The sequence below is a fragment of the Nycticebus coucang genome, chromosome 16 (assembly GCF_027406575.1).
Source record: "Nycticebus coucang isolate mNycCou1 chromosome 16, mNycCou1.pri, whole genome shotgun sequence".
Classification (NCBI taxonomy): Eukaryota; Metazoa; Chordata; class Mammalia; order Primates; family Lorisidae; genus Nycticebus; species Nycticebus coucang.
This window is the reverse complement of record NC_069795.1, coordinates 2,164,792-2,179,979: the sequence shown is the minus strand read 5'-3', so window position 1 is coordinate 2,179,979 and position 15,188 is coordinate 2,164,792. Positions and strand designations below refer to the sequence as shown.

General features: G+C 54.2%; 1 protein-coding gene across 6 annotated transcripts in view; it reads left to right on the top strand.

The window, feature by feature from the left end:
• Positions 1 to 831: 831 nt before the first annotated feature.
• The window catches only part of TRPM2 (transient receptor potential cation channel subfamily M member 2), a 62,090-nt gene continuing 47,733 nt past the window's right edge, over positions 832 to 15,188 (top strand). For 3 of the 6 annotated variants that reach the window (XR_008374836.1, XM_053564353.1, XM_053564357.1), the window contains exons 1-6: positions 837 to 980; positions 3,531 to 3,793; positions 4,642 to 4,730; positions 11,498 to 11,666; positions 13,637 to 13,817; positions 14,526 to 14,692. Coding sequence is in view for 5 of the 6 variants with exons in the window: in XM_053564353.1 (XP_053420328.1) it covers positions 3,629 to 3,793; positions 4,642 to 4,730; positions 11,498 to 11,666; positions 13,637 to 13,817; positions 14,526 to 14,692 (771 nt within the window). In the remaining variant the exon portion in view is untranslated. Of the gene's footprint in view, positions 981 to 3,530; positions 3,794 to 4,641; positions 4,731 to 11,497; positions 11,667 to 13,636; positions 13,818 to 14,525; positions 14,693 to 15,188 lie in introns of all 6 variants that reach the window. The other 3 variants (XM_053564354.1, XM_053564355.1, XM_053564356.1) reach the window with 3 other exon arrangements.

Below are 15,188 nucleotides of genomic sequence, written 5' to 3'. Positions count from 1 at the left end.
CTTACACTGCTGCGGGCTCATCTACAAGGGCCTCTCGGAAGTGTGTGCTTGGGCAGGGGGCAGTCAGAAGGGAGAGCAGGGGGTGGCACCTTTGGGGAGGAGTCAGTGGGCAGCTCCCACACTCCCAGATCAAGGCCACAGGACACTGAAGGCAACCGGGCCCAGGAATGGCATTGCTGGCTGATGGCGGGGAAGGAGAGGGCAGAGCGACCCTATGGGGCAAAAGAATAGTGGCTAGTGGTCTGGACAGTTTGGGAAAGTTGCAGACACCTTGTTTGGGGTGAGCACACAGCCCCTGTCATGTTCCAAGCCAGAGAATTGGCAGCACCACCAGGGTGGAGTTGAGACATCTGTGGACCCTGCCTGGCCGGCGCCTTCCCATGTGCCACTGGGTTTGATGGTTCCGGTTTTCCTGTCCCTTCTCTGGTGTGTCCTATCAAGAGAGCAGCCGGGGGTCTAGCCCCACTCACGGGGAATGGTCTCTGGCTTGAGTCACCTTCTGAGTGCTGGGCAGAGGGTGGCCACAGAGGGGTGAGCAGGGGTGATACCAAGTCGTGCAAGGGAGGGACTCACCCAGGCCCAGTGGCACTCCAGACTCCCTGTCTGTCCCTTCCCCTGGGCAGTTCAGGGCTTGACGGTAATCGCTTCAACAGAACGTTTAAAAGCCCTGAGGTTCTTGCCACCAACCCTAAAACATCCTCGTGGGGTCTAGACCCAGGTCTCTGGACTGGCCAGACCCTGAGGGGAGCGTCACTGCCCAGCTCGCTCCGGCTCCCGCCCTGCTCGTCCTTGGCTCTGGCGACGCGGGACGCGGGCGGGAGGCGCTGTCAGACGGTGACGCAGAGCGCGCTGCTAGGACTCGGGCTGCGCTGTGCACGCTGCACACGCTCAGCCAGACCTGCCGGCGGCCCGGCCCGGCCAGGGCGGCTGTGCTGCGCAGCGGGCGAGTGACCGCGGGGCCGGGGGCCGGCTCTGAGCAGGTGGGCGTAGGCCGGGGGACACGGGCCCGGGTGCGGGGGCCCCAGGCTGCCCACCGAGGCGCTAGGGTAGGGGTGCAGGCTGGGGACAGGGTTTCGGGCGAGGTGCAGAGAAAGGCGCAGCGGGGCATGGTAAGGCCTGGGGTAAGGCGCAGGGAACCCGCAGGGTACTGAGTGACATCCGGCGCCGGTGCGGACAGTTTGGGGTGCGTACCCGGCGCAGGAGCGCAGTCTGAGGGAAGTGATGCGGTTTGGGGGACTCTGGGGGCGAGAGGGCCAGGATCTGAGAGGCTCGGTTATTCTGGCCTCTGGTTCTGCCCCTTACGTCCTGGGTCCCCTCCCCTCCCTCTGGCTATTCAGTCGCGGGGCTTTCGCCCGGGATTTGGGAGGGTGCTTTGCAACTTGGGAGAGGTGGATGCGGCTGGCTGCGGGGGTAACCGAGGGGAGTGGTGGGAGAGGGGTCCTGCCCCGCACACCAAGTCCGCACTGTTTCCTGGTGAATCCCTTAGGCTGGGCGGTGGCGGGCAGGTACACCTGGGTTCTGCCATCTGTGGAAGCTGTGCAAAGCTGTGCCCAGGGGTCTCATTCTGTTTGGCCTTGGTGTCCCTTCCTGACCGTGGGGTTCTCAGTCTGCCACTGATGCCACCAGGAAGGGGATTGGGGCTTGGCCCTCTGGCTGGCAAGGGTGGGGAATGCTCCTCCTGGGGTCTGTGGGCCCCACAGCTGGTGTCCGCCCCCTCCCACCAGAAGGTTCAGTACAGAGCTCAGGTTGGAAATTCACCCGTGAGGGGTCTTGCCACTGGCCTGGCTTGCTCAATCCATCCTTTTTCTTGGAAATTCATTTGCTTTCAGAGTATTCTCAATACACAACTGTGCCAGCTGTTTGTGGAGCATTTTAGCCATAAATCAGCTAAACCCACCAACCTGCTTTTAGGTGAAGAAAGGGACTGAGAATGTGATTTTGGGTGGAGGAATCCCAGGGAGGGTTGGACGGGCCCTTGGTAAGGTCACTGTCAGCCCTGGGTCTCCGGGCTCCCCCACCCCTGGCCTGGACTGAGTCACTCCTTCCTACTAGGCTGAAGGAGTTGAGCCAGTGTCCTCCCACAGTCAGCATCTGAGTGGTGAGAAGGTGGCTCCCAGCTCCATCCTGTGAGATTGGGGTGGTGGGAAGGTGGGGCGGCTTTGAGGGGCTCCTTGGAGACCTGTTTGCAGCTGGGATCTGAGAAATCCTAGTAAGACCTGATGGCTCTGCTGGGAGGGGAACCGTCTGGAAAATGAGAAAGTGAATGGGAACTCTTTAGGATTCCTGAGACAGACACATTCTGTCTGATGCTCAGTCCCCTTTGCTTCCACTGTCATCCTTGTCCCGTGTAGGGTGGGGCAGCCTGTCCTGGGGGGAGTTTTCTGTAGTCCAGGCCCCTTGTACATGGGAGATCTGTAAACTCTCCAGCCCTCCCTCTTCCTCCACTGTCCTGGGGGCTCTTCTTGCTGTCTGCCTCCTTCAGAGGCTGGTTTCGAGGCCAGGCAGCTGCCTCAGAGGACACAGGAGGCCCTGAGAAGACCAAGGGGCATACAGAGTGACCTCTGTTCCGGGGACTGTGGGGAGCCCTGGGCAGGTACCCCACTGTCATGCGAGTGACCTTTGTGTCCTTTTCTTCTGGCAGGTTTGGGGGTTTAGGAAGAGGGTGAGAATGGTAGAGATGAGGGCTGGCCTGAGAGTCCCTGCCCAGGTCAGCAGCCTGTGGCTCAGCTTCAGTGCCCAACAGCGAGCTGTGCAGCTCTGCAGAGGGGCTCAGTCACCAAGGGTGCTCAGGAACCATCGTGTGCAGCAGAGGTGACGTGCCTGGGAAAGGGGTGAGACTGTGTCAGTTTTACCCCTGACCCCTGCCCTTCAAGGCCTTTGGCAGTGGGGTGTCTCCATAGATGACGTTGTGAGGACTGTGCTGTGAATGCCATGGGCTTGGGAAGCTCTGCAGAGCTCAAATACTTTTACTTTTCTCATTTGTAAAGTGATAAAAAAATCATCAGTGGCTTTCTGTGGCTTCAGTGATGAAGACCACAGCAGAACCAGGGAGATAAAGATTTGAGAAAATTAGGTTTGCCCTAATTAGCAGGCTTGTCTCTCAGAGTAGAGAGATGTGCTACTCCTTGAAACTTCCTTTGTGGGCAGCAGGGATTATTTTGCTTTTTGGAAAATGACAAAGTGTACAGATATTTGAAAACAGGAGATGCCCGGAGCCACAGGGCTGAGAAACCGCAGGTGCACCACCGCAGTGCAAGTGAGCCTGGTCCCGCTCCTGTTACTGGCCCTGGTGCTCTGGACACCCAGATAGGGGTGGGGGCTCCGGCCCTGCACACGGACCCTAGGCGGTTACCCTTGCTTGAGAGGGGTGCCGGCCCTCCACATGTGTCCTGTGTGCGCTTTTCCAGACAGCTTTGGGCCATCCGAGGGACAGGGCTCTTGGCCGAGAAGTTGTGCAGACCAGGGAAGGAGGGCTCATGTGGCTGGGGCCTCAGAACAGTGGCCTTATTTTCCTCTTTCTGTTTTGGCAGCTGCCCCCTGTTCCCAGAACCCCCAGCCCTGCAAAGCAGGAGGGAATATAGTCCCGAAGAGGCAGGAGGCCCGGCTGGAGCTGCCCCAGGCAGTCGGGATGGAGCCCTCGGCCCTGAGGAGAGCAGGGTCCGAGCAGGAGGAGGGCTTCGGGGGGCAGCCCAGGAGGGTCGCTGATCTGGGCAGGGTCTCCAATCTCCGGCGAAGCAACAGCAGCCTTTGCAAGAGCCACAGGCTGCCGTGTCCCTTTGGAAGCAGTGAAAAGGTAGGCTTTGTCTGGCCAGCCTGCAGCTGGACCTATGGGAGAGAGGTCACTGTTGGCCACGTCAGTCAAGGCCTTGTGGGACACAGTCAGCAACGGGGGGTGGGCCAAGAGTCTGTGGAGCCCAGGGGCTCCAGCTCCATGATGCCCCCTGGGAGAGGGCTTCGAGGCTGTACCTGCTGCCCTCTGTGGGTGGCATAGCCACTGCCCACTCTTGGTCTGACCGGGAACCACTGTGTGAACACTCGATTAGACTCCTGCAGTGCTGTCACCCCCCCATTTCCCCTTTGCACAGTGACCTTGCTCCTTTATCTGACTGGAGAGGTCCTGGGCTGGCTTCACCCTCTATGTAGAAGTGTTGAAAGCTCATCAAATTTTTCAGTCTCCATGCCAGGCAGGCAGGCAAGATGGCATCTGTCCTTCCCCTAGTACAGTGGTTCTCAACCTTCCTAATGCCATAGCCCTTTAATATAGTTCCTGTGGGTCGCGACACACAGGTTGAGAACTGCTGCCCTAGTGGAAAACTAGGTCCCCAGATTCCTAGCCTCCATGTTTTTCTTCAAAACGTGTTGTTCTCAAGGAAGGTGATGTTGACATATAAACTGTAAAGCACTGTGCACACTCACATTGGGCCCAAGAGGAAATGATTTCATAGATTCATTCCTCCCTCCTGGATCTGCACCCGAGCTGTTGGCGAGAGTGACTGTCTTTGACGTGGTATTAGACCACTGAGGTGCCCCTTTTCCAAACAAATGTAGCACAGACGTGTCTACAAGGGGTGTAGGATGTGGTCTTTTGAATGCCGCTGACTTGACAGCCTGAGGCCCTCAAATGCCCTCTTTACCCCTCAGCAAGAAAATCTTAGTTCCTGGATTCCTGAAAACATCAAGAAGAAAGAATGTGTGTATTTTGTACAAAGCTCCAAACTGTCCGATGCCGGGTAAGTGACATGATCTGTGTCATGGGACTCACTTCTTTCGTCTACGCCTGTGTGGAGCGGCTGGTCAGACCCAGACCTCTCTGAGCCTGGGCAGAAGGCCAGTAAGAAACACCCTGCGCAGATAAAGTGTCCCATGTCCTGTAAGCATTTTCACTCCTCCCACCAACTGAGGTTCAGAGAGTGTGGGTGACTTGTCTGGGGCGTGTCTGTCCTTTGGGCGTGAACAGAGTGTGGGCTCGCATTGCCCTCTCACCCTTGGCCACATCCATTCCTTGCTGTTCCACACGATGGGCCACACTGTCTTCTCTTAGCCGCCGTCACCTCCTGGTGAATCCTACTCACCTCAGGGCCGCCTCCCTGACTGTGCACCGGGTCTGTGCTGTAGCTTGTGGCTTTCTGTGCATCTCTCCCGTTAGCTGCTGGGCTTGTTTGGGGCTGTTTTATCACTTCCCGTTCTGGGCAGGTAGTTGGCGTCCAGCTCTTATTTGCTGAATAATACAGGGAAGGAGGCGTGTCCTATGCGTGGGGAACAAAGGGGACTGTTACATAAAATCAGATGTGGTGGTCGGACAGGATGGCGTTGCTGCTGGGATCCCATGACCTGCCAGAGCACCGTCCCCACAAGTGCCCTATTATGTGCTGGGGGCTCACCCTCCAGCGCAGCTGCTCCTCACACGGAGCCCCACTTCTCCCTGGGTCGTAACAGGAGCAGCCCTGAGGTGGAGACAGCTGCCACCATGCTTTCTGGCTGACAGCTTCGTGGCTGCTACTCTCTGATGTACTTGTACATAATCAGAGTTCCAGGGTCACACTGCTAATTCTGATGCTATACACTCATCGACAGTACCTGTGGGGCATGGTTCCAGGACCTCTCACAGACGCCAAAATCCACAGATGCGCCAGTCCCTGGAGCAACATGTAGTATTTGCAAGTAACCTGCACACCCTGCGGACTGAAAGTCACATCTAGGTGACTTAGACGCCTAATACAATGTGGAGGCTGTGTGAGCAGATGTTAAGCTTCATTTAAACAAATGTGTATAATTTTTATTGTCGCATTGTAATTTTTTATTGTTTTTTTCCTGACTATTTTTGAGCCTCCGTTGTTTGACCCTATAGATGTGGAGCATGAGGAGCTCTTCAGGGGCAGGAGCCCCTGCGGGGAGAGGGGCTGGTGGCTGCGTGTTTTGGCCCACATGAGGTGCAGTAGGGACTGAAGTGAAGCAAGGGAGGGTGTTTGGGCAGCAGGCCCGGAAGGGGGACGCGCTGACCTCACAGACGCAGGGGCACAGCCTGCCCCTGAGTCCCCAGGCCATGCCTGGTCTCAGTGATTTGGGGCTTCCTATAGCAGAGACTTAATGCAGCAGAAGCAGCGTGGTGGGCTGGGTGAGGGCCTGGAGGCCCACTCTGCTCCTTAGCAGTGATGCCGCAGCCGCCTGTGGGCAGCATTGCTGTCTTGAGAGCTCATTGCAGGCTCAGCCCAGGGCTGCTCGGGGGTGGGGAGGCCTGCTCAGGGCCTACTCTGAGCCCTCTCTGCCCTGTGTGTGTTGGCTCCCAGGAGGAGGCAGGCACTCAGCACACATCACACTGTTTGTGCAAACAGGATGGGCCCAGGGTCAGTTAGGGGCAGAAGGGGCCTTCTGAGCTCCCTATCCCAGGCTCCAGGCTTGAAGGCAGCCCTTCTAGAAACCACCTGGCTGCCCAGCTCACTCTGACCCACTCTGCCTCACAGACTGCTCTCCCATCTCACCAGTCCGATGGGGCTGGGTGGGAATCAGCCAGGACGGGCATGTCACTCCACGCTGGCCCTTACCCAGTGGGCAGGGAAATTCCCTCCTTTCTCTGGAAAGACCAGGACATGAGTGGTGGACATCCATGCCTTCCACAAACACAGCTGTTGAAATAGACTTATTTATGAGCCTTAAGTGTTTTTTATTAAACACATTAGGGTCTTCCCAGCCTGCTGGCCCCTGGGCCCCTCCAGCATCCCATGGATCTCCTCAGCTCTGCACTGGCCGGCCCCTGTCCGTACACCCCACCCCCTCCACTGCCGCCCAATCGAGACTTTTCCCTTAACATTTCCCACCATTTATCTTATGGTTCTGGGTGTGTGGATTCTCTTCCCTGGGCCTCCAAATCTGGTACTGGATTAAGAGGGTCCGGCCACCTGTCACTGTCAGACAATATGCAGAGATAGGGATAGGTCCAGACAAGCTTTATTTGTCAGAAGGCTAGCGATTCTGAGTAGCCTCTCAATTCTGTTCTGCCTCAGTTATAATTATAATAACTTTCATAATAAACTATAAAGAAACTAACATAGAAAAATTTTTTATTTTTTTGTATTTATTTATTTTTATTGTTGGGGATTCATTGAGGGTACAAGAAATGAGGTTACACTGATTGCATTTGTTAGGTAAAGTCCCTCTTACAATCGTGTCTTGCCCCCCAAAGGTGTGATACACACCAAGGTCCCACCCACCTCCCTCCTTCCCTCTCTCTGCTCTTCCTTTCCCCAACAACATAGAACATTTTAACATTATCTGATAGGAAGTAACATCACAGTAGTCTCCATTCTAACAATGGAAGATGTTTACACAACAGCAAGGTGGTTTTCACTTTGACAAAATATCTAAGGAAATCATCAGAGAAGACATCCTCTCATCAAAGTGACCTTTACCAATATCACAACACCTGTTGTCTATGTGGGACTCCCTCCTCAGAGTCTCCTGAGACAAATGTCCTCCCGAGTACAGAGAAACCGTAACTAGGTAATCACGGGGTCGGGGATGGGAAAGCACCTGAGCTGAGCAGACGAGGTCAGCTGTGCTGCTTCAGCTCAGCTTCTCAGACTTCAACCTGCAGGCCACTTTTCTGGCATCAAATCCTCGCGTGTAAAGCACAATGCTGAGGCAGATGCAGCAGCTTGCTTCAGGATTCAGGTACATGTGCTTGCAGTATGACCAAGCAGTCACCCTTTGTATGGAGAGGGTGTGCTTCTAAGGGCTCGGCCTGAGAGTGCTAGCGGTGGTGTTCCCACTTACTTCTTTCTATCTAGGCTAGAGCATGGAAGCTCTCTAACCATTTGATTTCGGGGTCAGAGGACTCAGCACAGTTTCCTGCATATGTCCTACTTGAGACAGTCACATCACAGGAGATGGCTTAAAAAGAAGAGGGACAAAAGTGGCTGGACATAGACTAACGGTCAGGAGCAGAAGGGAGAGCGTGGGACCTTGTTCCGAGACAGGAGCACACTGAGGTCCTGGCCTGGGATGCCGTGGAGGGAGAGGGACCCTGGAGAGGGGGTCTTGAGAGGATCCTCTAAGATCTCTGTAACCTGAAAATGCCTTGAGTGTGCACCTAGGGGTTTATAAAATTTTGTGGGATGTGGCGTATTATTTTTCTCATTTAAATGATTGAAAAATTAAGAGCAGAAACATCCTAGATTACATAGTTGATCTGTGACAGAGAAACCCACGTTTTTCTTTCTCCTGGTTCAATAGACTTTTCACCATATCGTCTAATTGAGGTCTCACTGGTCATTTGGTCTTAGAGGTTGCCCCCCGCATCTTATCTGTACCTGGTTTTCTTTCTTTCTTTTTTTTTTTGAAACAGTCTCACAATGTTGCCCGCCGTAGAGTGCTGTAGCGTCAGAGCTCACAGCAACCTCTAACTCTTGGGCTTAAGAAATTCTCTCTCTCTCTCTTTTTTTTTTTGCAGTTTTTGGCCGGGGCTGGGTTTGAACCTGGCACCTCTGGCATATGGGGCCGGCGTCCTACTCCTTTGAGCCACAGGCGCTGCCCTTAAGCAATTCTCTTGCCTCAGCCTCCCAAGTAACTGGGACTATAGGCGCCCGCCACAACACCGGCTATTTTTATTTTTATTTTTTTTGGTTGTAGTTGTCATCGTTGTCTGGCAGGACCAGGCTGGGTTCAAACCAGCCAGCTCCAGTGTATGTGGCTGGCGTCCTAGCTGCTGAACTACAGGTGACAGCCAAGTGCCTGGTTTTCTATTGAGGTTATTTGTTACTAGCAAAAAGTAGGAACCTTACAGCCGTTGCCCATCGCTTGCTGATTCTGCATTAGGGTGAGTTGTACAGTCATTTCTTTACATAATAGAGGTGAAGGGCACAGTAAATACAATGTGCTTGAATCACCCCCAAATCACACCTCCAGTCCATGTAAGAATTGTGCTTCCTAAAACCAGTCCCTGGTGCCACAGAGGGAGATAATGTCTGTACACTTCACTCAAACTGGTAAAATGTGAACACCAGCAGATGATGATGAATTATATTATATGATGTAATAGCTAGAGTGACCACAGAGGTGGGGGCTGCTGTCTTATCACATGTATGTTGTCTACCCACCACGCCAGCTGAGCGGCAGAACCGTGCCTTCTGCACAGCCATCTCCCTCGAGCCTCCTCACAGTGGGCAGCCTCCCTCCTGCCCATCGTCCCTGCCCCAGCAACCATGAATCTGTTCTTCACTCCATCACTTTGTCACTCGAGACTGTCATATAAATGGGGTCATACTCTGTGTGACGCATGTCCTTTTTGCTCAACACAATGCCCTTGAAATCCCCACGTTGTCCCCTTTGTCAGTGGCTCTGTTTCTGTGATGAGTACTCCCTTCACTTTCAACTTGCCTGTATCATCATATTTGAAGAGAGATTTTTATAGACAACAAATAATTGGGCTCCTTTTTAAAATATACTTTACTAGTCTCTGGTTGTTGTTGTTGTTGTTGTTTTGGTGAACTCTAAGTAAACTAAAGAGAAGGCAGTGGGGGGAGAAAAAAACGATGGGAGGAAGAGGACAGGAGGCACAATCTGTTTTTTGATAACTGGGTTTAGAAAATTTACACTTAGTATAATTATTGATAGGGTATAAGTCTGTCATTTTGTTTATTTATTTACCTACTTTTTGATAGAGTTTCCCTTTGTCACCTTGGCTAGAGTGCAGTTGTGTCATCATAGCTCAGTGTAACCTCATACTCCTGGGCTCAAGTGACCCTCCTGCCTCAGCCTCCCGAGTAACTGGGACTGCAGGTGCCACAACACCAACAAGTTTTTCTATTTTTAGTAGAAACGAGGTCTTGCTCTTGCTCAGGCTGGTCTCGAGCTCCTGGGCTCAAGCGATCCTCCCACCTCGGCCTCCCAGAGGGCTGGGATCTCAGGCTGAGCCGCCACACCTGGCCTTATTTTTTGTTTTCTGTTTGTTCTCTAGTGTTTTTTCCTGCCTTTCTGTGGGTTACTTGAACACTTTTTAGAATTTGTCTATGTTAATCTGTGTACTATTTGTAATGTATCTCCATGTATTGCTTTGTTTTCAGTGGTCACTCTAGGTATTACATTATATAACATTCATCACGATTTGCTGGAGTTCACATTTCACCAGTTTGAGTGAAGGGTAGAGACATTATCTCCTTTTACATACCTTTACCCTTCCTAATTCTTCATATAAACGTTTAAAACAGGTATTCTGTGTACTTTGAGAACCATGTCAGATAGTGTTATGGTTTTTGCTTCAACTGTCAAACGTAATTTAAAGATTCAAGAGAGGAAAAAGTATTGTATTTATCCGTATTTTTACTTTTTCCATGATCTTTCTCCTTTCTGATATTCTGGAATTCCCTCTTTTCTTGCTTCTTTATTTCCTTTACATTTAGAGAATTCCCTGTAGTCATCCTTTTAGGGTAAGTCGGCTAGTAAATTCCTTTCTCTTCCTTCACTTGAGACTGTTTTTACTTCCCTTCTCTCTTGAATGGTCTTTTTTGCTGGACATAGAATTCTGGATTGGCAGTTTTTATCTCGCAGCATTTGTGACGTAGTGTACCCCTTCTTTCTGGCCTCCTGGCTGTTTAATTGTTTTCCCTCTGTAGGTCAGGTGCCATTTCCATCTTGCTGACTTTAAGATTTTTTTCTGTGTTTTTAGCTTTTGAAAGTTTAGCTACCATGTGACTTAATGTGTCTCCAGAATTATCTTGTCTGGTATTCACTCAGATTCTGTAGGTTTAGGTCTTTTTTGTTAAATAGGAGGAAATTTGGCCGTTATTTCTTTGCATACTTTTGCAGACTTACCCTCTTTTTGTTTTGTTTCTGCAACTCCGATGGCGTCATGCTGAATCTTTGTGGAGAGTCTTGCGGGACCCAGAGGCTCTGTGTGTGGTCATGGCTTGGTCTCCGTTCTCTCGGTTGTTCTAACTGTGCACTTTCTGTTGTTCTGTCTCCTGATTTGCTGACCATCCACTGAGTTTTTTTATTTTGGTTCCTGCAGGTTTCAGTTCTAAAATTTCCATTTGGTGTATCTTCTCTTTCTTTGCTAAAACTTGGTGCTTTTAATTTGTTCGGGGCATGTTGAAGCTTTCTGGATGTGGCAGCTTTGATATCCTGATCAGGTATCCCCAGTGTCTGTATTGTCCTGGGCTGGTGGCTGTCGGTTGTCTTTTCTCATGCTGGTTGAGATTTTCCTGGTTCTTGGTATAATTAGTGATTTTTGATTGAACACTTGACATGTCTATGGTGGTGGAGAGGAGAGTCCCCATCACTGCCAAGTCCAAGCTCTCCCTTCAGCCCCAGTTGGCTTTTGGGGCGGGACCTCTTGTTACTGCCAGGGTGGAGAGTTTCCAGCTCCTCTCCAGGCCTTGGTGGCTTTCACTATGGCTGGGAGGGCTGCCTATCACTTCTGGGGGAGGGAAGGTCACAGCTCTACATGAGACCTCCTCAGGTGGGGCACCTCATTCCCCCAGTGACCTGAGACATGTCTTTGCAGGAAGGTGGTGTGTGAGTGTGGCTACACACGTGAGCAGCACTTGGAGGAGGCCACCAAGCCCCATGTCTTCCAGGGCACAGAGTGGGACCCAAAGAAGCATGTCCAGGAGATGCCAACAGATGCCTTTGGTGACATTGTCTTCACAGGCCTGGGCCAGAAGGTGGGAAAGGTTGGTTTCCATCACCCTGCTCTGAACTGTGGCTCGAGATGACTCCTGTGCCTGGGATTTCCTGGGGCAAGAGGTGGGGGGCAGGCAGAGACCCAGGAGCCATGCAGCACACCACATGCTAAGGGACAGGGTGGGGCGAGTCAGAGACACACTGTGCTCAGGATCTGCAGAGCAGGGTGGGGACACATCACACTCTCCTAGGAGGGTGCGAGCCCAAGTGGTGTGAGTGTACTCTGGCTGGATGGCCCTGGACCGCACTTTGTGGAGGGCCAGGTAGAGTAGGGAGGACAGAGAGGGACACAGGGCACGGCCACACTAGTGATGCACTTGTGGAGTGGCTGCAGCAGCCTGGGGTGGAACAGCAGAGCCACAGGTGGGGGCTGGGAAGTTTCAGAGCCCTGCAGGGTTCTGATCAGGGAAGGTGGGACCCCTGCTGAGCCTGGGCCCCAGACAGCCAGGGAAGGGCAGTTCTTCTGTCTTCACCTCAGGGCGGCCCCAGCCCTGCTGAGTGCAGGCCCAGCCTCCCGAAGGGCTCTGGAGCGTGTAGGGTACCACAGTCCTGAGGCTGGCTGAGCAGGTGTCCCTTATGTCTGTGCTGGGCTCTGGAGGCCCTAAGCCTCTGGTCAGATGGTGTGACCCTGTTACTCCACACCCCTGGGTACATTTCATGGCAACAGCCACTGGTCCAAAGAGGTGGAGCAGGAAGAGTGCTGGGGATGTGGTGATGTGGCCCTAGTGCCACACTGTCACCTGTGGAGGGGCATTCTAGGTCCTGGGTTCCCCTGTCTTATGGGCACTGGGGCAGGGACCAGGGAATGAGGCAAGACTGTCTGCCTCAGGGTCATGGAGGGCAGCGGCAGTGGTGGGTGGAAGCCTGGGAAGGCTTGAATCTGGGGTCCCAGACCTCATGCTCCCCTGGGTCCAGCCTCCTCCCTGCAGCTGCCCACAGGGGAGAGTTGCCAACCAGGGATAGCTGGCGTTAGGGAAAAGCTCTGTGGCCCAGCAGTGAAAGAGAACCTGGGAGACAGACCCCAGAAGCAGCATGATCTCAGCCAAGCCCCAGAGCTGGCTGAGCGCTCCCAGTACTAAGAGACCCGGCCCCTTCCTCAGGGTTAGTGTCCCTGACACTGGCCAGTCTGGGACCGCCTGCTCTCCAGGCTGACGGGGGCACTGCTGTGGCATAATTCTCATCTGGGATTACAGCACTCCCACTGGCTTGTTTTGGGCCCCATAGCCATTTTCTGGATTCTGCCCCCAAGGCCTTTCTGTCTCTGGTGAGCTGGTCTCCAGGGAATTAAAGGATAGATGGGGTCTCTTCTGAAACAACTCCACCTGCCAGGAAAAAATGTCTGAGGAGCTCACAAGATGGAGCAAGAGGGCCCCAGGGCAGGAGAGGCCTGTGGGGAGAGAGTCCACGAGAGGCAGAGGGGCCCACTGTGTCCATGTGATAGGCCATAGCATGGGCCACAGGTCAGAGGGACATGGGACATCGGAGCATGGATCAGAGGGACAGAAAGACCCAGGGTGGAGGGACATAGAACTGAGGGACCCGGGACAGAGAACTCAAGGCAGAGGGACCGGGACAGAGAGGTTGGGGCAGACCTACCAGGCAGAGGGACACGGGTCAGTGGGACCTTGGACAGAGAGACCCAGGGCAGAGGGACCCAGGACAGAGGGGCACAGCAGAGGGAGGCAGCCCTGGATTTGGGAAGAAGGAAGGGCAGAAACACCTACGCAGGAGCTGGTTACTCCCTGAGAAAATATAGGCCAGTTATAGGCGGGAAGTGGACTCCTTGATGGAGCATGTCTGAGAGGTGCCCTGCACAGAGGGCACAGGGGCCAGTGGGGCGTGGGGGGCTCTGCGGCAAGGCAGGCTTGGTAAGGGAGGTGCTGTTCTCTGGGGTCTGGGCTCCTGTCTCCCCCTGCCCACTAACACAGGGTCTCTTCCGCTGACTTGGGTTCCCCTGCAGTATGTCCGAGTCTCCCAGGACACTCCCTCCAGTGTGATCTACCACCTCATGACCCAGCACTGGGGCCTGGACATCCCCAACCTCCTGATTTCAGTGACTGGTGGGGCCAAGAACTTCAACATGAAGCCACGGTTAAAGAGCATCTTTCGGAGAGGCCTGGTCAAGGTGGCTCAGACCACAGGTGAGGACACAAGGCTCAGGGCAGAGGCTACAGGGTAGTGTCTGGAGTCAGGACTGTCAGAACTGGGGAGGCGCTGGGGGGGTCTCCAAGTCTGAGCCCAAACCTAGGCAGGAGTCGCCTAAGCCCTCACCTGCCCCGCGCCTTCCCTGACATCCTGGTGCCATTTGCTTGCTCCATGTTTGTGACCCCTTGGTGCCTCCATCCTTGACATGAGGAGCTTCCTTAGTGGCGTGAGCACAAGAGCCTGGGGAGGCCACAGGGGCTGTGGGGAGGCCAGGTAGCCGGGCTGATTGGGGCATTCTTTGTTATTGAACTCTGTTATCTGATCTTTCTGCCAGTGACCTGTGGGCAGTGGCGGTGTATGCTCCTTCCCGGAGGGCAGGGCTGGGTGGCTGTGGGCAAGGATGAGCTCTCTCCACCACATGTCAGTCCCAGAAGCAGAGAGGAAGGGGTGGCAGTTACAGAGATGTGGCAGAGACAGCAGGGATGGCTGCCTGCTGTCAGCCCTGGGCAACCGTGCTCCCTCCCCTGCCTGGGTTGGGAGCAGTGCCCACCCAGCACTGTGTTGGCAGTCCCTGAGGGAGGAAGGGCTCTGCGCTACCCAGCAGTGAGTGTTACAGAGCTTGGAAGGGCTCTAGGTGCCAGGCTTTTGCGTGGCCGGCACACATCAGGGCCACCTGGCCTGCCCGCCCTGCGTTCCTCCCCCAGGGGCCTGGATTATCACTGGGGGGTCCCACACCGGCGTCATGAAGCAGGTGGGCGAGGCGGTGCGAGACTTCAGCCTGAGCAGCAGCTACAAGGAAGGAGAGGTCATCACCATCGGAGTGGCCACCTGGGGCACCATCCACCGCCGGGAGGGGCTGATCCACCCCACGGTGAGCAGGGCCAGCACCGAGGTGGGCCTGGGTCAGGGCAGGAGGGGTGGGCCAGCCCGGCGTGATGTGAGCCCAGCTGGGCACTGCAGGGAGCAGGCACAGTGGGGACGGGGGGATAGGGGGAATGGAGGATTCAGGACATGTAGGCTCAAGTCCCCCACTGGTGAGGACTCCTGCTCACACCTGCTCTTCAGAGGAATGTTTAGCAGGGGACGCAGCCGGAGGAGTCATGGGGCCAGTGGGCATCTGAGTGGGCTTGACCCTGCCTATCTGACCCAACCTGAACTTTGAACCTTTTGAGTCTCCACACTCTGAGGCCCACTCCAGCCCGAGAATTGCACGGCGCTGTCCTGCAGTTGGTGCCCACCTGGAGCCCCTCATAAAGGCTGAGGACAGAGCACCAGTCGCTTAAATATACACTTGTGCTGGGACAGACAATTGGGTTCATTCAACAAGATTTCCTAAGGACAAATCAGGGTTGGCATAACGAATGCAC